The sequence below is a fragment of the Camelus dromedarius genome, chromosome 14, assembly GCF_036321535.1.
Source record: "Camelus dromedarius isolate mCamDro1 chromosome 14, mCamDro1.pat, whole genome shotgun sequence".
Lineage (NCBI taxonomy): Eukaryota > Metazoa > Chordata > Mammalia > Artiodactyla > Camelidae > Camelus > Camelus dromedarius.
The window spans coordinates 32954546-32981762 of record NC_087449.1 but is presented as its reverse complement, the minus strand read 5'-3'; the positions used below and the strand labels follow the sequence as shown (position 1 = coordinate 32981762).

At 33.3% G+C, this 27217-nt stretch overlaps 1 protein-coding gene across 1 annotated transcript in view; it reads left to right on the top strand.

Moving 5' to 3' along the window:
• The window catches only part of SCP2 (sterol carrier protein 2), a 96891-nt gene that overhangs the window by 10163 nt on the left and 59511 nt on the right, over positions 1-27217 (top strand). Inside the window, exons 3-7 of the mRNA XM_010982120.3 lie at positions 1652-1723; positions 4082-4213; positions 5361-5425; positions 20167-20293; positions 24472-24535. Of these exons, the coding sequence (XP_010980422.1) occupies positions 1652-1723; positions 4082-4213; positions 5361-5425; positions 20167-20293; positions 24472-24535 (460 nt within the window). The remainder of the gene's footprint in view (positions 1-1651; positions 1724-4081; positions 4214-5360; positions 5426-20166; positions 20294-24471; positions 24536-27217) is intronic.

Below are 27217 nucleotides of genomic sequence, written 5' to 3'. Positions count from 1 at the left end.
TTTTATTTAATAATTATTTAAATCTTAAATTATGTGCAGAAAATCTTAGGAGAAAGTGTTCAACAAATATTCATGAGTGAATCCTGGGCACTGGGAAGGATTCCAAGTATGGTTTACAGATGTCAGCGGTCTCACCATCTAGCATGGAAAATAAGGCAAGTTCAGATAGATGGTGCATAGACCATGCGAGGTACAACTTGCTGTTGGCGCTTTGAGAAGGGAAAGACCACAGGATAAACCTTATACCTTTTTGTTGTAACTCATTCTTTCCCAGTGATTAGAAGAGCAATGTATGTGTTTTATTGGAACACAGAATTATTTAATAATGAAGAGAAAATTTTGTGACTCAAGCCTAGCCACTGTTAACATCTTTGTGTATTCTATTTTAGTTTTTTTTTAAAATATGGCTATATAGGATCATATTCTAAATGTGGTTTTGTATCCTGATTTTTAAAATTTATTATTATGAGCATTTTCCTGTCATTTAAAGCTGTAAAATTGACTTTTGCATATTTCATTATATGTTTATACTATAATTTTTGTTGGACACTTTTAGCTTCACAATTTTTTGATGTTTTAGAAGAATTTTAGTGAATATCTCATGAAACACAAATATTTGTTCTCATTTCTAGTTATTTTTGAGGACAGAGCCTAGAAGTAGACTCCTTAGAACAATGAATGTGAACAGTTTTAAGACTCTTGTTGAATTATTTTTCAGACTGTTTATGTTATTAGAGTCTCACTAGTATCATACGAGAATGCTCTTTTTAACATAATCTCACCACCATTATTATAAGTAAAACATTAATTATTTTTGCTAAGCAGAAAAAGATAACTGGTCTGACTGAGCCAATCCTATAATCAATCATACCTCTTCTTAACTTAAAAAAATTCAAAATAATACATTCGTATGGTTAAACACACACATACAGGATGGTACTTCCCAGGCCTGTTCCCCAGGCGTTACCTTCTTTTAACTGGTTTGGCTTTAATTCTTCTGGTGGTTAATTTCCATATCTCTATTTGTTCCTCCATTCTTATTCCAGTTTTTGATTTATCAGTTTTAGACATCTGTTTGCTTCTGAGTATGGTAGATGAGGATTTAGGTCATATCTTCTCTCCAGCATCCATTCTCTTCTTGTTTATTTTCATAACTTTTCTCAGTTCTGCTAATGATCGTTTCTTCAACTTTGAATAGCAGCTTTAAATCTCTATTTCTTGTAGCATAGACATGGTCATCTCTTGATCTTGGCTTGTAAGATGACCACATGAGTGCTCCTATACGCCCCCTTCCCAACAGTGTTATTCTGTCCCAATTTTGCCGTCTAGATACGTGGTAGAGCCACAAAGATGAGTAAGACAACTTGTCATTAAGAAGCTTTAGGACTCTTCAGATTTAATATACTTATAGCTAAGTATACAGTTAGAACAGAAAATATTAAGTATCAAAAAGGAGGTGTGAAAAAGTGATGCAGTAGCTTAGAGGAAGAACTGATAACTCCTGAAAGGCAAGATCTGAGATGATTTGATGAACAATTTGTCATTTGAATTGAACATAGACTATCTAGAGGTTTATTCACTCTGGAAAGATTCTAAACTTAAATTTTACTCACTTAAAGCACTATTGGATAAAACTCTTTTGTTTTCACAGGCCAGAAGGCTTTAACAGATGCTCAGATCCCATATTCAGCAGTGGAACAGGCATGTGTTGGCTACATTTATGGTACGTGGTAGCCTATGTATTCTACAAATGACTCACCTAAATCTCTAAGCAACTACACAAACAATGCAGAAGAATTTGTGAATTTTAACCCTCACAACTCAGAATTCAGAGTCTTATTCTCATCATTCCTGGATTTCCCTTATGTGTCAGCCTGGTTTAATATATGTGTATGTATGTGTGTGTGTATATATATGCCATTAATGTAATTGCCAAAAAAGGAGACAAATTAAGAACCTTTCTTATCTTTAAAAAAAAAAGATTGCCCATAGTTCTACCATGTAAAGATAATTACTGTTCAGAAGATAAATTTTTGTTCTTTGTTGTCATAAAATTTGTATTTATTGACTTTTTGTGTATTAAACTTTTTTTAATAAACTTTTTTCTGCTTAGAAAAATGATATATACTAAGTGTAATTTTAAAAAAAGGAAACACAGAAAAAGCACAAGAAAAAATAAGTCACCTGTAATCTCATTATCCAGAGATTATTACCATTAATTTTTTGGTGTATATCCTTCAGTGAGTATGAATATGTGTGAAAACATATGCACATATAATTTTCTCTTAAAATAAGGTCTTAGTATACATACTTTTTTGGTAACCTCCTTTTCTCATTTTACTATATTCAGTATTTTCCATGTCATTAAGTCTTCTTTCATATCATTATTAATGTTTTTCAATTGTTTTTTTCTGGAATACAGTAAATATTTACATGGTACAAAAATACAAAAGGTGGATAGTTATATAGTGGGAAGTCTCACTCTTATTCCTGTCTTCCTGTCCCATGGTTTCCCTTCCCTTAGAAAACTAGTTTCATTAATTCCGTTAAACAATCTTTTAATTTTTAATTTTTTTCCTTTTTTAAAAAAATTGAAGTGTAGTTGATTTACAATATTGTGTTTCATGTGTACAGCAAAGTGATTCAATTACATACATATTTTCAGATTATTTTCTATTATAGGTTATTACAAGATATTGAATATTATTCCCTGTGTTATTCAGTAAATCCTTATTGATTATCTATTTTATATATAGTAATGCAGTTTCACTAATTTCTAGTGTATCTTTTCATAGGTAGTTTATACATATAAAAACAAATATGTGTGAGTGTGTAAGTACTCTCTCCCCTTTCTTTTGTTACACACAATAGCATAATATACACACTATTTTGTATCTTGCTTTTTTTTTTTTTACTTAGTTCTTGATGACTATTCCAAATTGTTTTGTTTCATAAAGAGCTTCATTGGTCTTTTTTAATGATAGCATAATATTCCATTGGATAGATATATCATGATTTATTTAATTTACCCCCTTTTAATGGACACTTTGAATGTTCCCAGTCTTTTTACAGCATTTTAAATTATTGCATGATATTCTTGGAGATTTGCTACAGTTTATTAGTAATAATGATCCCGATTCTTGGGCATTTTAAATTATTTCTCATTTCTAGTTATTATAAATGGCTATAATAGACATTACAGTAGATGAATCTTTGTGCATATCTGTGATTATTCCTTTGTGATTTCAAGATAGCAAAAGAATTTTTTTTCTTGTTGTTGTTTGTTTTGGGGGGAGGTAATTAGGTTTAATTAATTAATTAATTAATTATAACGGAAGTACTGGGGTTGAACCCAGGACCTCGTGCATGCTAAGCACACATTCTACCACTGAACTACATCTTCCCTCTCAAGAGAATGCTTGAAGGGAAATTTACTAGGTCAAAGAAAAGTAAAATGTATTTATGAAAAGGAGATCCTGAACCTTGCTGTTCTCCTTGAAGACTTCTGGGGAGAGTCTGTACTCCAGGTGTTCCCATCATACTGCTCCAACATGTCTGCCTTGGTGGCATGTTACATGAGAAAGGGAGTCAAATGTGTATTCAGCTTGGATCATTATTTTTCTGGAATGCCCTGGCATGCGGGATCTTTTAACTTTTCAAAGTTGTGAAACTTTATATGAAGAGAAAAGCATGGACATTTAATCAGTTGGTTTAGTTCTAAAAGATTTATATCTGGCAGTATACATGAAATATTGCTTCCTTTATCATGTTGCCCTAGCCAGATTGAATTGTTTCCTATTACTTGGTGGTTATTTCTCTACTTTCCTACCTCTGTATTATGTAAAGAAAGTGCACATATATTCTGTGTTTTGAGAACTTTTTATATTTGCACAGTTTATGATGCCTAATGCTAAAACTGTTCCTGAGTAAGATATCAATAGTGTATTTATTGTTCTGCCCATGTTGTAAGCTAGACAAAGGCATTATATTGAAAAAAACCAGTATGTTTTATTATGTTGCATTGCAGCTCCATAATTCTCTTACTACATATATAAAATTTTTTGTTTCTTTCTCTATATAGGTGACTCTACCTGTGGGCAGAGGGCTATCTATCACAGTTTGGGACTGACTGGAATTCCTATAATCAACGTCAATAACAACTGTTCTACTGGTTCGACTGCATTGTTTATGGCCCGGCAGTTGATTCAGGGTGGTAAGAAGTGCCTGTCTGTCTACTGTACTTGAATAGATGTCGGGTTATTGCCCCTCTTTCATCATTTCTCCATATGGCCATCAGAGGGATTGCTTTATAATGTATTTCTTTAAAAAAAAATAGCAATTTTATTGAGATATAGTGTCTGCCGTAAAATTCACCCTTTTATAGTGTACTATTCAGTATTTTTAGTATATTTACAGATTCATGCGACTAACACCTCTGTCTAGTCTTTGAACATTTTTATCACCCCCAAAAGAAAGCTGTACCCATTAGCAGTCACTTCCCATTTCCCCCTCCCCACAGCCCCTCTAATCTACTTTCTGTCTCTATGGATTTACCTATTCTGAACATTACATAAAAGGAATCATACAATATATGGCCTTTTATGGCTTCTTTCACTTAGTATATTTTCACAGTTCATCCATGTTGAAGCATGTATCAGTACCTCATTCTTTTTTATGGCCAAATAATAATCTGTTGTATGGATACACCACATTTTGTTTGTCCATTTATCAGTTGATGGCCATTGGGTTGTTTCCGTTTTTTGGCTATTATGAATAATGCTACAATAAACATTTGTGTACAACATTTTTTGTGGTCATATGTTTTTCATTCTCTTGGGTATTTGTCATATTCTGTACTTCCAAATGTTCTAGGCTCTTTCATTAGGCTCTCTGTTCTTTCTTCTGATTGATTACTGATTGTTGCTCCGCTACTCAGTGTTTTAATTGTTGGAGCTTTATGTCTTCATGTTTGAAAATGCTAGTATGCTCCATGCCCTATCTCACTATTTTTCTTTCCTTTTTTTAAAGAAAAATTTTGGCAATTCTGCCTTGTTTTGCTGTTCAGTTGAACTTTAACATCATTTTTAGGTGTCCCCTCCCTCCAAAAATAATTCTGTTGAGATTTTGATCAAGATCCTTTAAAATATTTTAAAATTTTAATTAATGTTTTAAAACGCAAAATTAGCTATTTACATTTGTTATTCACTGGAACATATTTCCACATTAATGAAAAGTTTTATTAACATTGAGAGTCAAAGGAAGGATTGAATACTTATTTAAATACTTACTTAAGTATTTAATGGTATTTTGTTGGGTATCTGGAAATTTAATTTTTCAAAATAATTACATTTTCTTTCAAGGTCTGGCAGATTGTGTCTTGGCTCTTGGCTTTGAGAAGATGGAGAAGGGACCCATTGTAAATTCAGTGAGTCTCATGTATTCTTATTTTGGAATTACTATAATACTATGAGAAAACTTTGCCCATCTGACTACCATAAACAGAACTTATCAAAGCTGAAAGGTGACATTGTTGTGTATGCATAGATCCTGGTATTTTAGACAGTAAAGAATCACAGATATAATTTTGTTCAGCCCCTTTATTTTGTGAAATTAATGTTCAGACAGGTCAGATGATTGACTCTGAGGTTGACTTGTCTATTTAATTTGAAAGTCATTCATTCATTCAAAAATTAATTCCATTCAACACACTGAAGAGCCTTAATAAAGTGTGTGACTTCTGTTTTTGGTAATGTCTAGCCAAGTTATTTAAATCATTTCTCCTACTGTTGACAACTAAAATATTTGAATGGAATAGAATTAAAATATCCTAAAGACACTGAAGAGCTAACAAGAGAGAATAATTGCCAGAAAATTAAGATCAGCATTTGACGCTGCTTTTGGGTTTGCTGATCAGGAAGCTGTGAACTTCAATTTTGATGGTCCCCTAAAATGAAGAGGAAAGTAGTCACAGCTCAGTTCCTCCCGAGATTAGAAATTTAACACCCACTCCCCACCTGTGGGGTTAAACCTTTTAGGTAAAGGTGAATGTGAAGTAAAACTGCCCACCCTCCACCCTGTTTTCCCCAGTTCCTTGCGATTCCAGGGAGAGTAGCCGTGGCCATGAGCAGAGCAAGGGAGAAAAGAGAGAAGGGAAAATAATCAGAAAGCCTTTCACTGATGATTAATAAAGCACAGGCTATCCCTCATGTGGGCTTGTTGCCAAAATCTTCATTTACCTGGGTGGTCAAAGAAACCTCAAACCATAAATTGAGTCTAAATTGATTTCAGAATGGTAGTAACCTAGGTACTTAACAGAAGCAACTGCAAATTTTCTTTTGGAGGAAAGCATTTTCCTTCTAGGCTTTGAGAACTCTTCAAGTAAGTTTTCAAGGACATGCAACCAAGGATAACCAAGCATTAAAGAAACAAGGCACCATCTTTGCGAACCAGGAGAAAGGAGGAACAGTGAAAAGTGATCTGTGCAGACATCAAAAACTGTGTTTATTGGATACAGACTTAGGCATGCTTACTGTGCTTAAAAAAATAAAAGACAAGCTTGGAAATACCATAGGGGTGCAGGAAACTGCAAAAAGGGACATTAAAGGAATTGAAAGAAACAAATAGAAAAGAAAAATGAAATATTAAAATTAAAAATTAAAAATTCTATTTTTTGTCACTATTTTATTTATTTCCTCTCTGATCTTTGTTATTTCCTTCCTTCTACTAATTTTAGTCTTGGGTTATTTTTCTAGTTCCTTGAGGTATAAAGTTAGGTTGTTTATTTCCAATCTTTCTTCTTCTTAATATAGACATTTATTTTTATGAATTTCCCTCTTAGAACTGTTTTTGCTGCATCCCCAAAATTTTGGTATGTTGTATTTCCATTTTCATTTATCTCAAGATATTTTATGATTTCTTTTGACTTCTTCTTTAAAATATTTGTTGTTCAGTAGCATGTTGTTTAATTTGCATATATTTGTGAATTTTTTAGTTTTCTTCTTGTAACTGTTTTCAAATTTTAAACCACTGTGGTTGGAAAAGAAGCTTTCTATGATTTTAATCTTAAATTTATTAAGACTTGTTTTGTGGCCTAACACATGATATGTCCTGGAGGACCTACTTGAGAAGAATGTGTATTTTCTTGCTTTTGGGTGGAATGTTCTGTAAATATCTGTTAAGTCCATCTGGTCCACTATGTTGTTTAAAGTCAATGTTCCCAGACAGAAGTCTGAATGATCTATCCACTGGTGAAGGTGGAGTATTAAAATTCCCTCCTATTATTGAATTGCTGTCTATTTTTCCCTTTAGGTCTGCTATGTTTGCTTTATATATTTAGATACTCCTGTGTTGGATGCATAAATATTTACAAATGTTACACCCTTTTATTGGATTGACCCCTTTATCATTATATAATGACCTTCTTTTTCTCTTATTACAGTCTTTGTTTTAAAGTGTATTTTGTCTGATATAAGTACAATTAGCCCTTGATACATGGGTTTAAACTGTTTAGGTCCATTTTATGCAGATCTTTTCAAAAGTGAATACTACAGTACTATCCACGGTTGGTTGAATTCGCTCGTGTGGAACTGTGGATATGGAGGAGCTGTATATGCAGAGGGCAGACTATAAGTTGTATGTGGATTTTTCAACTGGCCCCTAACCCCCATGTTGTTTAAGGTTCAACTGTATAGCTACCATAGCTTTCTTTTGGTTTCCATTTGCATGGAATCTCATTTTCCATCTCTTCACTTTCAGTCTTTGTGTGTCCTTACACCTGAAATGAGTTTCTTGTAGGCAGCATATAGATGGGTGTTTGTTTTTTTTTAATCCATTTATCTACTCTGTATCTTTTGATTGGAGAATTTAGTCCATTTACACTTAAAGTATTGTTGATAAGTATGGACTTATTGCCATTTTGTTGTTTTCTGGCTGTCTTGTAGGGTAGAGGCATTATTTGAAGAAATAATGGTTACTATATTTCTTGAATTGGCAAAGAATACTAATTTACAGATTGAAAAATCCCAGTGAATCCAAAGTAGGATAAATAAAAAGAAACCAGTACATAGACATGTCACAGTGAACTGCAAAACAAAACAAAACAAAACAAAACAAAAACAAAGAGAATAGTGGGGTTAATATTAGTATCTTCTTTTATGAAGAATATTACTAGAACAGAAAGTTACAAATTTTTTTTTGTATGTCTATGGGTGTTGAGTTTGGGGTTCATGCCAGCTTTAGAATAATTCTGCATTCTGTTTGTCAAAAAGCAATTAGAAAATTATTCAAAGCAGTTTTTAAGTAATTTTAAGCAACTTGTAAAGCAATTCTCAACAATTTAAAGACTAAGGGCCTCTGAGTTTAGTTATCAACATGATTTTAAAGAGTTATATTTTAGATTAATTGTAGTCTCTTCATCTTAAAAGTAGTCTTCATTTAGTAATAATCATTTAGTAATAATCATCTTCTTCAGTAGTGAAGGTTCCTACTTTTTAGTTTTGTTTCTCCAGTATCAAGTGGATTTCATATATACTTATATTTCCCTGCCCAAGAGGAATTGCTTCTTAAATTATATACTTGATGACTGTTTAAAATACAAGTATCTAGTAATTAATCTCACTGCTAAATCAGATTTTATTATAGAAGGTGCTACAATATAAAAATAGAATCACTGTTAGAAAATGAGTTGAAGATAAGTTGTCTTTCTTTTTTTTTTTTAAATCATAAACTACTTCCTTTAATTTAAAAGTTCAGAGTTTTGGCCACCTCTCTCTCTCTCTCTCTCGTCTTTTGAGATGGCCGGCACTCTATCTATATACTTTATTTTATTTTATTTTTAACTTTTTTTTATTGGGTTATAGTCATTTTACAAGGTCATGCCAAATTCCAGTGTAGAGCACAATTTTTCAGTTATACATGAACATACATATATTCATTGTCACTTTTTTTTCCACTGTGAGCTACCACAAGATCTTGTATGTATTTCCCTGTGCTATACAGTATAATCTTGTTTATCTATTCTACATATGCCTGTCAGTATCTACAAATTTCAAACTCCCAGTCTGTCTCTTCCCAACCCCTACCCCCTTGGCAACCACAAGTTTGTATTCTATGTCTATGAATCTGTTTCTGTTTTGTATTTATGTTTTTTTTTAAATTTAGATTCCACGTATGAGTGATCTCATATGGTATTTTTCTTTCTCTTTCTGGCTTACTTCACTTAGAATGACATTCTCCAGGAGCATCCATGTTGCTGCAAATGGCGTTATTGTCGGTTTTTATGGCTGAGTAGTATTCCATTGTATAAATATACTACCTTTTCTTTATCCAGTCATCTGTCAATGGACATTTAGGCTGTTTCCATGTCTTGGCTACTGTAAATAGTGCTGCTATGAACATTGGGGTGCAGGTGTCTTTTTGAAGTAGTGTTCCTTCTGGATATATGCCCGAGCAGGATTCCTGGGTCATATGGTAAGTCTATTCCTAGTCTTTTGAGGAATTTCCATACTGTTTTCCACAGTGGCTGCACCAAACTGCATTCCCACCAGCAGCATAGGAAGGTTCCCTTTTCTCCACAGCCTCTCCAGCACTTGTCATTTGTGGATTTTTGAATGATGGCCATTCTGACTGGAATGAGGTGATACCTCATTGTAGTTTTGATTTGCATTTCTCTGATAGTGATATTGAGCATTTTTTCATGTGCCTATTGATCATTTGTATGTCTTCCTTGGAGAATTGCTTGTTTAGGTCTTCTGCCCATTTTTGGATTGGGTTGTTTGTTTTTTTCTTATTAAATCATGTGAGCTGCTTATATATTCTGGAGATCAAGCCTTTGTCGGTTTCACTTGCAAAAATTTTCTCCCATTCCGTAGGTTGTCGTTTTGTTTTACTTATGGTTTCCTTTGCTGTGCAGAAGCTTGTAAGTTTCATTAGGTCCCATTTGTTTATTCTTACTTTTATTTCTATTGCTTGGGTAGACTGTTCCAGGAGAACATTTTTGAGATGTATGTCAGATAATGTTTTGCCTCTATTTTCTTATAGGAGGCTTATTGTATCTTGTCTTATGCTTAAGTCTTTGATCCATTTTGAGTTTATTTTTGTGTATGGTGTAAGGGAGTGTTCTAGCTTCATTGATTTACATGCTGCTGTCCATTTTTCCCAACGCCATTTGCTGAAGAGACTGTCTTTATTCCATTGTATATTCTTGCCTCCTTTGTCGAAGATGAGTTGATCAAAAGTTTGTGGGTTCATTTATGGGCTCTGTATTCTGTTCCATTGGTCCATATGTCTGTTTTTGTACCAATACCATGCTGTTTTGATTACTGAAGCTCTGTAGTAATGTCTGAAGTCTGGGAGAGTTATTCCTCCAGCCTCTTTCTTTTTCTTCAGTAATGTTTTGGCAATTCTAGGTCTTTTGTGGTTCCATATAAATTTTATTATGATTTGTTCTAGTTCTGTGAAATATGTCCTGGGTAATTTGATAGAGATTGCATTAAATCTGTAGATTGCCTCAGGCAATCCAGGAGCATGGGATGCCTTTCCATTTTTTTAGTCTTCTTTAATTTCCTTCATTAGTGGTTTATAGTTTTCCGTGTATAAGTCTTTCACCTCCTTGGTTAGATTTATTCCTAGGTATTTTATTACTTTGGGTGCTATTTTAAAGGGGATTGTTTCTTTACTTTCTTTTTCTGTTGATTCATCGTTAGTGTAAAGAAATGCAGCTGGCTTTTGAACGTTAATCTTGTAACCTGCTACCTTGCTGAATTCTTCGATTAGTTCTAGTAGTTTTTGTGTGGACCTTTTAGGGTTTTCTATATATAGTATCATGTCATCTGCATATAGTGACACTTTTACTTCTTCTTTCCAATGATTTGAATCCCTTTTATTTCTCTCTCTTGCCTGATTGCTGTGGCTAGGACTTCCAAGACTGTGTTGAATAGGAGTGGTGATAGTGGGCAGCCTTGTCTTGTCCCAGATTTTAGAGGGAAGCTTTTGAATTTTTCACCATTGAGTACTATTCTGGCTGTAGTTTTGTCATATATAGCTTTTATTATGTTGAGATATGTTCCGTCTATACCACTTTGGTGACAGTTTTTATCATAAATGGGTGTTTAATTTTATCAAATGCTTTTTCTGCATCTATTGAGATGATCATGTGGTTTTGTCCTTTCTCTTGTTGATGTGATGTATTACATTGATTGATTTGCGTATGTTGAACCACCCTATGTCCCTGGGATGAACCCCACTTGATCATGATGTATAATATTTTTTGTGTGCTGTTGGATTCTATTTGCTAATATTTTGGTAAGGATTTTTGCATCTATGTTCATCAGTGATATTGGTCTGTAGTTCTCTTTTTCGGTAGTGTCTTTGCCTGGTTTTGGTATCAGGGTGATGGTGGCTTCATAGAATGAGTTTGGGAATATTCCCTCCTTTTCAATCTTCTGGAAGAGTGTGAGAAGGACTGGTATGAGTCCTTCTTTGTATGTTTGGTAGAATTCTCTGATGAAGCCATCCAGTCCTGGACTTTTATTTGTAGGGAGGTTTTTTACTGCTAATTCTATTTCATTTCTAGTGATTGGTTTGTTCAAGGGGTCACTTTCTTCTTGATTCAGTCTTGGTGGACTGCATGTTTCCAGAATCTTGTCCATCTCCTCTGGGTTATCCATTTTGGTTCCATATAGTTTTTCATAATATTCTCGTATGATATTCTGTATTTCTATGTTATTTGTTGTAGAAGATAACTTGTCTTTTGTCTGAAATTATACTATTAATCTAACTCATGAGGTCAGTCTGATTCAATTTTCTGTGTTCAGACATTAAAGGACCTCTAGCCCAAATTAAGTTAAATACATGTGATAGTATCTCTTAGAATCAAGAGTGTCCGGCATAGAACAGGGATTCAAATCAACAGAAGCTATTTTCCTTTTTCTCTTAGAGAACGTTTTAAGAAAGTGGTGGAAGTTAGGTTGGGTCTTAAAGATGATTAAGAGATAATAATATATATATATATATATGTATAATTTTTTGTATAATAAATAAGGATAACTATAATAATAAAATAAAGATAATTGAAGATCAGGGAAGATAAGGTCTTCCTGGGTGTGGGAGAAAACATCCTGAGCCAAGTCATGAATGTTGGAGTGAATATAGTATATTCAGGGGACAGCCTGAAAAACTAGATTAGAGAGTGGCAACTCGAGAAGATGCAAGTAAGACTGTTAGGTGATTGCCTAATGGGAGTGACTAACATTATGATACATGAAAAATAGATTTTTTTTCTTTAGTAGTGAAGGGTAGTTACCTTTATAACTTTTATTTCAAAATTACCAAAGCCACAAAATAGTAAAATTCATCCATAATCCCATAATTTAAAAAAAGTGTGTGTGTGTATATGTATATATATAAATAAAGTCCTTGTGCCTGTTTAATCTTGCCCTTCAGAGGTAGCCAGTGTATCTATATGTACTTTCTTTTTTCCAAGTTTATACAGACATACCTAACCAAGCATTTATACACTTATACATGTTCATAATGTTCAAAAAAATTGATATGTTCATAAAGATTAATGATTTTATGTATATTACTTTTTTAGTTATAAAATGGACAGCTTTCCTGCTTAGGCTATATTGATATGCTTCCTTACTTTTAACAGCTGCCTAGTATCCCATTGCATGGCTGTAAGGTTTTTAACCATTCCCGTCTGCCCTTTGGATTAGGTTGTTTAATTTAGTCTTACCTTTTTTGTTTGCTTGTTTTTGCTGTTATAGTGCTCCAGTCAACATTCTTATACATATATCTTTACTTACTCAGGCTATTTTTTCTATAGGATAGATTCCTGGAGTAGGTGAACAATTTAAACAGTGTTTTAGTTAGAGGCGGCTGAAGATGTTTCACAGGTAAAGTGAATTCATGAGGCCCAGCGTGAAGTAATTACCTAGTGACATAGGACCCAGTTAAGCAGTTAGTGATACAGCTAAGACCAGATCTCTTAGTCCAAATGTAAACTTTTTGCTATCCCTGGAGAACCTATCATTTTCTCCCTTCTCTTCTACTGAGTTTCTTCTTTCTCCATTTCTCTTTTATGCTTTGTTTTTCCCTCTTTTTTAACTCTATCTGACATGAAATACTTTTGTTGGTATTTCACCACTCCCTTATTCTCACCTACATCTGCATTTATTTTTTCCCCTCTTTTTCTTCTTCTTTTTCCTTATTCATTTCTTAATTATAGCAACTTGTAACTGAATTTATTGAGTACAGTGTTGTATTTCTGATCCTGAATTTAAATATCAGGTGATTGAACAGTCTATTTGAATGTAACAAAAATTAACTTGCTATTTCTGTTTCTGGCCCCTAGGTGGCTCTGTAGGCAGAGGCTTTAACTTAACACCCCTGCTTCGCTGTTAAGTGGTTTCTGTCATTGTTCTGTATATTTCCCTTCAGATCATGTGTCCTGACTTTTCCCTTTTTATGGGTATGCTGCAAACAAAAGTAATAATTTCCTTTTATAGAGGATAGAATTATTACCTTGAATTAAAAAGATACTCGTTCCACTGGGAATACTATTCACAACAAACAAATACATGTGGCTACCTACCTGGTTCAAATATTTCTGATGAAAATTTAGTGTCCAAGTTGACATGTATTGTAACCATAAAATACACAGTGGATTTTGAAGATTTCCTAAGAAAAAAGAATGTAAAATGTCCCAATTTTAAGAAATATTTCCGTTGATAATATTTTTGATATATTGGGTTAAATAAATATATTCATATTAATTCTGCGTATTTCTTTTAATTTCTTAAATAAGGCTCCTTGAAAAATTATCATTACATATATGGCTTACACATTATTTTTTTCTTTATTGACCTGAGTGTAGGCAAGGGACTTAAGAGGTTGTTGCTCTTATGAGGTGAAATGGATCTATGGTTCCCAGTGTTGGCACTTCCTACTAGTTGGTTTTTGTTGGTTAATTTTGCAACTTCTTCAGAGCTGGAATGTTGCCACTCAAATGTCCTCTAACCACTTATTTTTTTAGTCCATTTAAGCATGTGATTCTGTTGGTCCTCAAGTCAGCAGCAAGCAAGGAGGAATTGCTTAAGTCATCTCTTGATTGGATGTTAGGCATCAGAGGAGGTCTGGGGTTAACTGTTCATATCACAGACAAATATAGGAGAAAATTGGGACTTAAATTTACTGAAGAAGTGGAGGAACAATGTATTCTTGTTTTTTGTTTTTCGCCGAGACATCTCTTCATTATCTCTTTAGGCTGAGGTTGCTCTGTTTTTAACTTCCTAGGGGGGACAGAAAAAATAAAGAAGATACAATCATGTGTAATGACAATCATTAGTGATTTGCTAATTTAGCAAAAAAAAAGTTGATTGTGCTGCATCTATAATTTGATTTACTTCATTTTTCACTTAACATTATTTTTGAGTACTTCATGTTAAAAATTATTTGTAAGCAAAAATTTTTGATGGCTGCATTACAGTTTGTCATGTGGCTATATTATAATTTACTTAACATTGCTCCTCTTATTGGACATTTAGATTTTTTTTCTTTATTATAACTGTAAATTACACTATGATGAACATGATTTAAACAGTATTTTTCTATATTTGATTATTTTCTTAGGATAGATTCTAAAGTGATATTCTTTAGTAAAAGTTATGAACTTTTTCTTTTAAAGAATGATGACTTTATTATTTTCAAAAATGAATTCAAGCTAATTACAAAGAATTCAAACAATACTATAAAATCCAAAGGAGGAAAAAAGTTTTCCCATCATTAACCCCCTATTCCCATGCTTTTCCTGTATGTATGAGAGATCTTTATTTTGTTTGTTGTTATTATTTCATTGGTTAATATGGTGAATTATATTGACTGATATTTGAATATTAACCCATCCTGTATTCCTGGGGTAAATGCTCGGTTGTGATGTATTATCTTTCATATGTTTTTTTGGATTAAATTTGTTAACATTTTGTTAAGGATTTTTGTGTCTATGTTCATGAGAGTGTTGATTTGTTTTCTTTTTGTTTTAATGTTTATTTACTTTTGATATCTGTATAATGCTGGCCTCAAAGGATAGTTGAGAATTTTTCCTTTCTCTTCTGTTTTTTTCTCGGGGGAAGAGTTTGTGTATATAACTGGTATTTTTTTCCCTTAAATGTTTAGTAGCATTCACCAGTGTACATCTAGGTCTGTAGTTTTCTTTATAGGAAGGTTTTAATTTCAGTTACTTTAGTAAATAAATTACTATTCAGGTTATCTTTTTTTTTTGAGAAGGCTTTGATAGTTTGTGCCCTTTAAGGAATTTATCCATTTCATCTAAATTGTTGAATTTATTGACGAAAAGTTGTTCATATTATGCACGTAGTATCCCCTTAGAGTAGGATTTTTAGACATGTCCTCTCTCTTCTTCTGATGTTGGTAATCTTTATCTTCTCTCTTTTTTTCCATGATCAATATAACAAAAGATGTTTACCAATTTTATTGATCTTTTCAGAAGACCAGCTTATGTTTTCATTGATTTTCTCTATTTTTTCTCTTTTCTGTTTCATTCTACTAATTTTTATTCATTCTGTTTCATTCTGATCATTTTCTGTTTTGATCTGTTGCGATCCTTAATATTTCATTTCTTCTTACACTAGGTTTAATTTACTCCATTTTTGTAGGTTATTAAGCTGGAAGCTTAGGTCACTGATTTTAAGTATTTTCAAATATAGGCATTTAATGCTGTAGGTGTCTTAAAACACTGCTTAAGCAGCATACCACACATTTTTTGTGTCATACTTTCATTTCACTTAGGTCAAATTATTTTGTAGTTCCATTGTGATTTCTTCTCTCACCCATGTTTTAGAAGTGTGTTGCTTACCTTCCTAATATTTAGCGCTTTTTCCAGATATCTTTCTGTTATTTGTTTCTATTTTAATTATCTGTAGTCAGAGAATATATTTTGTATGACGTGATTACTTTTTAATTTATCGAGACTTGATTTTTGGCTCAAGATAGTCTGAACAGTAAATAATCTGTGTGTGCTTGAGAAGAGTATGTACTCTACTGTTACTGGATGGAGTGTTCTATAAATGCTGAGTGAAGTTGGTTGGTATTATTGATCAAGTCTTCTATATACTTACTAATTTTTCTGTCTACTTGTTCTATCAGTTATTGAGAAGGGAGTATTGAGGTCTCCTGCTAAATCTGTGGATTTGTCCTTTTTTTTCAGTTTTATCAGTTTTTCCTTCATGTACTTTGAAGCTCTTATAATAGATATGTTAGCATTTAGAATTGTTATGTCCTTTATAGACTGGCCTCTTCATCGTTGTGAGAGGCTGTGAGGTGTGTGACACCATGAAACTGAAAATGCATTCATGAAATTTTTTATGGATCCCAGCCAGGTGCTCCTTTTGTCAGACCCTGCCTTTAGAAGGATTTTAGGCTGCTTTTAAGAATTTATCTCTTGTAGTGTTCTTTGATCTTTTATCTGTTTTGTCTGATATTCACATAGCCATTGTAGCTTTCTTTTGAGTAGAATTAGAATTTTCTTTTTCCATCCTTTTATCTATTTCTGTCTTTATGTTTGAATTAGGTTTTTGTAGGCAGCATTTAGTTGGGTCTTGCTTTATAACAGTATAAAAATCTCTGCCTTTTAATTGGGCTTTTTATATCATTTCCACTTAATGTAGTTATTGAGATAGTTGGTTTCAAATTAGTGGTTAGTGGACACTGATGCCTACTGGCTTATACCAGCTTGTAATATCTGGTTATGCATATCTCTACTCATCTATGCTTTCAGTGACATCATGCTAGTAGATTCAAATTGGCCATGGTGGGAATATTTATACCACAGAATTGGCACCTGCTATCAGTTAGGCTCCCTCATCCCCCTTGAGCCTATTAAACATTTACTAGGACACCACTGATTTAAATCTATCATTTTTCTACTTGTTTTCTTTTGTTTAGTATCTTCTTTATTCCTTCTTTCCTCTTTGCCTCCTGTCAATTGAGAATTTTTTTATAATTTTATTTTGTCTGTTTTATGAGCATATTAACTATACCTCTGGTCCTTTGTTTTGCTTTTAGTGGTTGCTTTAGGGTTTAAAGTATCCATTAACTTGTTCACAAAATATCTTCAATGTTTAATGTAACATTTTGACTGTTCACTATAGTATTACATGAACCTTACAAAGTATTTTTTGTTGTCTCTTCCCAGAAACACATATTACTTCTATACATGTTATAAACCCCACATTAGTTATTGATTTTTCTTTAGTCAATCATTTTTTAAAGACTTCTTAAAGAGAAAAAACTTTATATTTCTCTACATGTTTATCATTTTCAGTGTTCTTTATTTCTTTATATTGATTCTAATTTTCCTCTAAGATCATTTTCCTTCTTCGTGAAGAATATCCTTTAACATGTCACATAGTGCTGATCTGCTGGTGATGAATTCTCCATTTTCGTATGTTATAATAAGACTTAATTTACCCTGATTTTTGAAAAATGAATTTGCTGAGTACAGAATTCTAGTTTAGCTTTACTTTTTAAAAAAATTTTAGTTCTTTAAGGATGTTGTTTCACTGTCTTTTGGCTTTCATTATTTTTTATTTAAAGTCTGCTGTCATTCTTATTTTTTATTCCTCTATAGTTAATGTATATTTTTCTTTGGTTAATTTTAAGATTTTTTTCTTTATCACTGGTTTTGAGCAATTTATTATGGTGTATCATGGTGTAGTTTTATCATGTTTCTTGTGCTTGGAGTTTGTTGAGATTCCTGGATATGTGGATTATGGTTTTCATCAGATTTGAAATTTTTTTATCTATTATGTCTTAAAATATTTTTTTCTAACATCTCTCTCCATCTTCTATTTTTCTGAGACTCCAGTTGCACATCTACTAAACTTCTTGATTGTTGTTCCACAATTCACTGATTTTTTTGTTCACTTTTTTGTTTTAATTTACTAGTCCTTAGGTTTACTAATCTGTGCAGCATTGTCTCTACTGTTAATTCTGCTGAGTTTACCTTTCATTTCAAACAATGTATATTTTGTCTCTAAAAGTTTCATGTGGGTCTTTTTTTAAAATATCTTCCATCTTTTTCTTTGTCATGTTCATGATTTCTTTTATCTTCTTGAACAAATGGAATATATTTATAGTAATTGTTTTTTAATGTTCTTATCTACTAATTCTATCATCTGTGTCATTTCTATTGATTGAGTAATTCACTCTTTGCAGGTTGTACTTTGTTGTTTCATTGCATGCCATGTAATTTGTTTTAATCATGCCTTGTAATTTTTGATTGAAGGCTAGATGTTGTAAATTTTACTTTATTAGGTGTTGAATTTTTATATTCCATTAACTATTTAGGGGTTTGTTCTGGGGTGGTTGTTTTTTAAAAATGGTTCCACCATTTTGAGATATGCTTTTAAGCTTTGTTAGGTAGAATCAGAACAGCTTTTATTCTAAGGCTAAACTGACCCTGCTACTTGAGCAATACCTTCAGTACTCCATTGATGCCTCATGTGTTAGGAAATGTTTCCATCGTGGTTTTGGGAATAAAAACTATTCCTGGCCCTGTGAGAATTGTTCTGTCTGCTCCTTTCCGGTGATTCTTTCCCTGGTTTCAGTAGTTTTCTCATACTTACGTATTGATCAGACTCAAGGGGAGCTCCCTTCAGATCTTCAGACAGGTGTCTATCTCTTCTCTCCATTACTCTTCTTTGTGAATTCTAGATGTCTTGGTCTCTCTGAACCCTGAACTCTATTTCTTCAGCTTAGGGAGTCTGCTGGACTCTGTTACTCCTCCCTGCTCTTTCCAGGTAGTAATCTGGGAGCAATTGTAATGCTCACCTTATCTATTTCCCTTCTTTCAGAGATCAGTGTACTTAGCTTTATGTTATCCATTGTCTGAAGACAGTTGCTTTGTGTGTTTTGTCCAGGTTTTTAGTTACTTAAGATAGAAGGGTAAATCTGGTTTCTGTAGTCCATCATGACTAGAAGCAGAAGTTATTTATCATTGTTTTCATTAGCATTCCCTTTTAACTTGTATGCAACATTTTATGTATTGAAACTTTTTTTAGATTTCTTTTGACAGAAATAAATTTCCACCTGTGGTAATCCAAACACATAATTATCTATACTTATTTTTAAGAATTCTATGTTCACAGATTCGACAGGACCCATTTATCAGCTCATTTTGTCTTTATCCTTTGGATTGTCAAGTTGCTTATCATGTCTAACTCAATAATTTTCCTCCTTTAAGCCTATTTTTTCTTAACCTTAACTTTTTCTTAGCATTTCATTTAGAACCCTTTTGTGGACCCCCAAAACTTTATTTGTTCAGTCAACAGTTGTTTATGGAATATTTACTATGTGGTGAGCTATATGCTAGGCATTGTGTATACATACAAAGTGTATGAGAAAGAGTTCCTGCCCTCAGGGAGCTCATAGTCTAATAAATAAACTGTCAAGAAACAGTTTCCTTTTGTAGAATATTTGCAGTAGGAACTGTGTTTTTCTATTCCAGAATCATGGAAATAGAGGTGATTGCACTGAGTATCACTTTATCTGAATCTTAATTTGCTTCTTTTCTCAAACACTCAAGACTGCTCCTGCCTTGGGACCTTTGTTCCTCTGCCTACAATGCTCCCCTCCCAAGATTATACAGATGATTTACTCTTACTCCTTTATATCCCTGCTCAAATATCATTTTATCAACTAGACCTCCCCTGACTATTTTCTATAAAATACCACTTCTTACCTTTAATATCCCTTACTTGGATTTATTCTTTATAGCATTGCTATTTACATTTTAATTAATTTTCATCCTCATCACCTTCTGTCTCCTCTTCCCTGAAATGTAAATGCCTGGTGAACAGGGACTTTACCTGTTTTGTTCACTGTTTTATCCCCAGCACTTAGAGTAGTTTCTGGCACATACAGGATTCCTTACAAATGTTTCTTGAAAGAATTAATACCTCTTTGGTCACTTGATTTTTTTTCCTTCCCATGTTTCCCTGCAAAGCATTTTCTGACTGATTTTATTCACATTGTCCATTTTTTGCTTACCTTGCTTTTGGAATAAGCAAATGCCTTAGTAACATTGTAATAGTTAAAAGAGACACCTATCATGACAAGTACTTACTAAATTTTGTTTTTTCCCCTAAGTTTTCATCTAGGACCAATCCACTTGATAAACATATTGAGGTCCTGATCAATAAGTACGGATTGTCTGCCCAACCAGTTACTTCTCAGATGTTTGGGTGTGCTGGAAAAGAGCACATGGAAAAATACGGTATGTTAAAAAAGCTTTAAGACTTATTGGTGGTTATATACATGTCTGAGAAACAATAGCTATTTAATAAGGAACTGTGGAGGATGCTAGGATGTAGTGGTTTTTCAGTTAAGTGGTTTTCAGTTAAGTTGAAAACATAATCTATGTAGAATTTAGTTATATAAAAAGTATTTACACATAGGACGTCATATGGCATGTACCTGGAGTGATCCACAACAAGACATTGAAATAGGAAAAATAACATAAATCTTGTCTCCTTTAATCATGGACTCCAACTTGAGGCTTATCAGTTCTGAATATGGTAATGACACTTAAAGCTTGCTCTTGTTAATGGATTTAATATAGCCAAATTTTATTCTCAGTATTTGAATTCATCAGGAGTCCATCATCATTTGTCAATCCATAGTGTTTTATGATATTTAAATTTCATAGTTGATTTTTTTTCTTTAAAAAAATTTTTTTATTGAAGTATAGTCAGTTACAATATGTCAATTTCTTGTGTATGGCATAATGTCCCAGTCATAGTTGATTTTTATTATGTAGGTAAACATCCTAGCTTTTTGGTCAATGATTGGCCCACCTTAGCCAGTTAGTTAAAGCATGGGATAGTGCAGATAGGGTTTTTGTTGTTGTTGTTTTTTAATTGTATAACCCTGAACCAGTGCCTTGAGTACTGTGAGATAGGAAAGAAAACAGTTGTAGTTGAAAGTTCAGCATTTCTGTTCTTTGCAGGAAAAATATCCCAGGTTTGATAGCCAAGATCAAGTAATCAGAAAAGAAAGAAATCTTCAAGGAAGAATGGTGGGATGGTATAGAGGAGCACTGCCAGTGTTTGGCCATGGAAATTTTTTCTTGTAGCTATTTCTTACCATTTTTAACTCAGTCCATTCCAGTCTGGCATCCTTTCTTTCTCAAGGCTACCATTGATCACTATGTTGCCATATCCAGTAAATACTTTTCAATCTTAATTTAATACACTTCAGCACCATTAGTCCCTTTTGATCACTTCTTTCTTGAAACATTCCCTTCTCTTGGCCTCTGTGACACTTCATTCTTCTGGTTTTTCTTACCTTGTTGGCCATTCCTTGTCCATTTCCTTTTGAATTAAATAATTCATTTAAAATATTATTGAGCTCTTATCATATTCCAAACACTATTCTAGGCACCAGAATATAGCAGTGTATTAGTTAGCTATTGCTGTGTAATAAACCACTCCAAAACTCAGTGATTTTAAACAATGATTATTTATTATTACAGTTTATAATTTTGTAGCTAGACTGGGAATCAGCTGCTCTAAGCCATACTCAGCTCTTTTTGTATGGGTTAATCATCTGACCTGAGGTTGGTTGGAGGCTCTGTTTTAGTCCTGTTTGGCTGGGTCGTATGGCTCTCATCCTCCTCTTGGAATCAGAGGGCCAGCTCTGGCATGTCCTTTTCATGATGATAGCAGAAGCACAAGAGAGTAATCTGTAACATGCAAGGCCTTTTGAGACCTGACCAAAGCAAGTCCCATGGCAAACTTGGAATCAAGGGGTAGGGAATATGCTCTACCTTTTTTTGTGGTAGGAAACTACAAAGTCAAACCATAAAGGATGTTCGGGATGGAAAAGGAATTGGAGACATTAATGCATTCAGTCAAAAGCAACAAGTAAGCAGATGAAATGTGTGATTTTTGCTTAAATTTCTAGTAGGGGAGAGACGATAACACATGAAAAAAATGAAGATCATTTCAAATAATTATTAGTCCTGTGAAGAAAATAAAACAAGATAATGTAGTTGTGGGGAGAGGGGGATAAATTTAAGATAGTTAAGGATGGTCTTTATACTTGTGCATCCATTTGGCATCTTTGCATCTCTTCTTGTATATTTAACAGATGTCTCAAGTGTAACATGTTCAAATGCAGACTCTTAATTCTGGTCCCCCATCATCTTAAACTTACTCTTCCTCTACTTTTTATCGTCTCAGTAAGTGACATTTTCATCTATTCAGCTGTTCGCTGCAGAAACAAGAGTCATCACTGACATTCTCCGTTTTCCCCTACTCCAGTCCCTCACTATGTCTTATTAAGTCTACCCTCAAACTCCAAACTATATACATATATTTTTCCAGTTCCTTTTATTATCAGCTCTTATCCAGACCAGAACTTTTCAAACTGAACTGTGACCTGCTAGGAAATCAAGGAATCAAGTTAGTGATTGAACCCAACATTTTTTTAAAATATGAAATTTGTTGTTGTTATGTATTATAACTCAAGACAGAGAAGTGCACAAAACATAAATATACAGCTTGGTGAATTCTCATAAAGCTCATAACTGTGTGACCTAAATCACCTCCAGGTCGAAAATAGAAGGCTAACATCCAAGAATCCTCTCAAGAACTTTATGGGTCTCCTGTAAATCCTTTTGGGTTGCTCCATTAGTCAACAGCCTGCACCTGCAGATCACTTTGGGCTAAGCCCTTTTCTACCTTGGGTTCTTTCTGAGACGGCTGAGGAGCAACATTCTTAACCTTCTTAGAAGTGCTTTTAGAAGATTTGTGAAGCACAGCGTTTTCCTCTTTAGAGGGCTTGTTTTTATGTTTGAACAATATTCTGAGCCATCACCTTTGATTTTTCTGGAAATCTTAACAAAGGATTTGTCACACCTTGGGCTTCATCTTTGGACCATGTTTTCCTTGCAGTGCCCTGGATTTGATCTTTTCTCAAGGACCATTTCTTTCTTTCCTTTTTTTTTTTTGTTTCCAGTTTTTAGCTTTTTAATTACTTAATTTATTGAAGTATAGTTGATTTACAATATTGTGTTAGTTTCAGGTTTATGGCAAAGTTTTATATATATATGTATATATGTTATCCATTATAGGTTATCACAGGATATTGAATATAGTTCCCTGTGCTATACAGTAGGTCTTTGTTGTTATTTTGTATACATTTGTGTATATCTGTTAATCCCACACTCTTATTTATGTCTCCCTACCCTTCCCTTTTGGTAACCATAGGATTGTTTTCTATGTCCGTGAGTCTGTTTTTTTTGTAATTAAGTTCATTTGTATCATTTTTTTAAATTCCACATATAAGTGATATCATATGATACTTGTCCTTCTCTGTCTGATTTACTTCACTTAGTATGATAATCTCTAGTTCCATCCATGTTGCTGCAAATTTCATTTTTTATGTCTGAGTAATATTCCATTGTGTATATATAGCACATCTTTTTGTGGTGTATATTTCATTCAGTTCTCACAATTAATGATGGGTGGTGTTATTATCCTATTAAGCAAGTTGCTGGTTTTAGGGTAATTATTTATTTATTTAATTTTGTTGAGAAAATAACCATCAATTATTATTTTCTGGAGGGTTGTTTTTTTTTTTACTTTCAGGGATGGGTATTTTGTTAAAGGCTTTTCCAACATCTGTGGAATTGATTGTATTATATCCCTACTTAGATTTATTAATAGAATATTTTATTAGTGGATTCCTGATATTGAACCAGTTTTTCATATCTGGAATTAATGTCACTTGGTTATGATGTATTGATTTTTTTTAATATGGAGTTAGATTCTGTCACCATTATTTTATTTAGTACTTTCCAGTCAGTATTCATAAGTGATACTGGTTTATAATTTTTTTCTTATATCTTTTTCAAGTTAATTTTACATTTGCTTCATAAAAAGAAATAGGAAGCCATTCTCCACTTTTGATGCTTTGAAACAATTTATGGAGAATTGGGACTACTTGATCTTTGTAGGTTTGATAGAATACTCTGTGAAACCATCTGGGCCTGATTTTTTGGAAAGAGAAAGGTGTCCCTTGATGACTGGATGGTGAAAGAGAAAAGAAGCAAGTGGGGGGATTTTTAGGGCCCTGCAAGACAGGAAAAAAAAAAAAAGAAAGAAAGGAGAAACAAAAAATCAGAGGATACACAATCCATCTTTCAAAAAAACCCACTACAGAAATAGAACTTTATTACACTGACATAAGAAGGTGTCATAGAACTAGGAATCCCTCAAATCTAAAAATAACACTCTCAAATCACAATGTAATAAAACTAGAAATTATTAATAAGATGAAAAAATTCATGGGAAAATGTTGAAATATTTAGCAGGACACTGAGTACCATTGCAACATTTGTTAGTAGAAGAAAAACATTAACCTGCTAATAGAAGTTTGCTTTCTCTACAGGAACAAAAATTGAACACTTTGCAAAAATTGGATGGAAAAATCACAAACATTCAGTTAATAACCCGTAAGTTTTGGAGATCTGAAACAGTGAGAATCTGGGTTATTCTGCTGTGTAATATGCACCTTTGTACTTGAAATGCAAATATAAGACCTCAAAAATGTTGAATGGAATGTCTTATTTTTTTCTTATAAAAGACTTGTGCCCAAGTGAACTTTGGACTACTTTTTAGTTTTGGTCTGTTTATATTTGGAATATCATTTAGCTTAGTGGCTCTTTTAAGCAAGAATGTGAATGGCTGGTGTTAAAGGTTGTAATTGGTCGTACATTGCAATCCTAGTAAATGAAATTTATTGTAATAATTTTAGTTGGAAATAACCAGGCACCAGTTTAAGTCATTCTTTAAAACTTTCTGTTTGTTCTGATTAGTTTAAATGTTTGTAAAATATGTATTAGTAGTTGTTTTAATTACTTTATATTAAATTGTGCATTTAAATTATGTTAGTGTCATTAACTCTTACTCTGATAGAATAATATGGTTATTTATACCCTATAAAATAATCTGAAGTAAAATTAAATCATGTGTATTACTGATTGTTAATCTTTGAATCCTGACTGCCTTGTGCAGTGCATGGCTCATAGCATGTACTTAATGGTTGATGAATAAAATTGATTCACTGGGCATTGAATTAGTGCCACATAACTAAAATCTCTACAAAAGCAAAACCATTAGGCAATAAAAGAATAGTAGCTAACTTTTTAAAATGCCAACTCTGTCTCTGTGCTAGGTAATTTTATGTACATTTTCATTTAATCCTCTCAAGGACCCCATAAGGTAGTTGTTATTCTCATTTTATAAATGAGGAAAATAAGGTTTACAGAAATTAGGCAGATTGTTCAGGATCATTCTAAATAGTGACAAAATAATGTTCATATTTTTCCTCCTACTAGATTACAAACTCCTTGAAGACACCAGCCATCTCTTATCTTTATGTTAGTGCTCAGCACAGAGTTTGGAACATAATAGGTACTCAGGAACTTATTTCTGAATTATTAAACAAATTTTGTTATGTTTAGTAAACATAAAACCATGACAAGGAACATTTTATACCACAAGTGAATCATTACCACATATTTCTAATACTTCATGCTACAACTTGTTCTCCTTATTATTCTAATTTTAAATTGATATTTGAATTCAGAGCATACCTAATTGACAAATAATATCTAATCCTATGCCCTAGATCTGAGTGTATTTTGTGAAAGATCTAAGTGTATTATGAAAGCTTTGGTTAATTCCCTTGCTTATATGATAAAACAGAAATTCCCGCATATGAGATAACAAGCCTGTTATCACTTGGCCTCGTTCCACTTTGCGTCTTATTTCCTAGCACTTCCCTGGCTGTTCTCAGTCTCTTGCCTCACCAGGTTACTTAGTATTTCCCAAGTGTCCTATACAGTGCTTATTTTTGTGTTTTTATTTATACTGTTAGCTCTCCCTAGGATACCCTTCTGCCTTTCTTTTGTTTGGTGAATATCTACTTATGCATCAAATCCCAACTCAAATATCATTGCTTCTCTTAATACCATCTTAAAGCTTCCTGGGCATAATTATTTTTTCTCATGAGCTTCACTGTATTGTCTGTATACCTCTATTATAACACATTGCACTGTGTCATACTTAGTTATTTGTAAGTCTTTTTCCTCTGATGATGATGGTCCTTGAGCAGAGATTATGTCTCATCTTTGTATCTTCAGTACCTAGCAGGGTATTGAACATAGTATATGCTCAATAAAACTTTGCTGTTACTAAATAGTAGTTAGAATGAGCAGTCTTAAGCCCATAAATGTGGTCTAGAGCTGATTTCTCTGTCCTTAGAACTTGGAGAACCATTAAAAATCCTTGTGATTTCCTTGTGAGGAACTATACCAACACATTGAGAAGTTGACAGCACTGGCTTTGAGGCTCCAAAGAGCAGCTCTTGACTTTCCCCAGAGAACTGAAGCTTCCAAGTCTTTCTTTTACTTACCTCCCTCCCTAACCAGGCATTCACTTATCCACTCATTACAGCATTCTTCTAAAGGAATTTCATTCACTCAGCTAATATTTATTCAGTAGGCTACTATGTGCAAGACACTGCTTAAGCTACCAGTGACATAGCAGTGAGCTAAACAGACAGACAAATTCCTTGTCCCCATGCATCTTCCGTTATATAGTATAAGTTCTCAATTATGTTGAATAGGCAAATGGTATTTCTGGATATCAGCTTTGTCATTTAAAACTCATTGAAACAGCCAAGAATAGCCTTCTAGGTTTGGCTCAGTAATTTCAGATGCTAATAAAGAGAAGTCTGTTTTCTAACTAGTCATTAGAGATACCCTGTTACGTATTTCTAAGAAGATTGAATTAAGAAACTGTTCTTTGCAATTATTTCCAACAAGTGTTTCCTCACAAATTGTAAGAATACTTAAAGGTAGTGAGAAGCCGTGGTAAGTACTGTAGGATTAGGGATGACTTGTGCCACTTGAGCCTTCAGACCTGTGTCTATAACTTTCTCCTAGTTGTCTCCACTTAGATGTCCCACAGGTGCCTCAGAGTTAACATGTCCATACAGAATTTCTCATTTCCCCTCAACCCTCTTTTACCTTCAGCATTCTCCCTCTAGGTGAATGACATTAACATATACCTGATTATCCAAGATGGAAACTTTGAAGTCATCCTTGATTCTGCCTTCTTCCTCAGTGTCC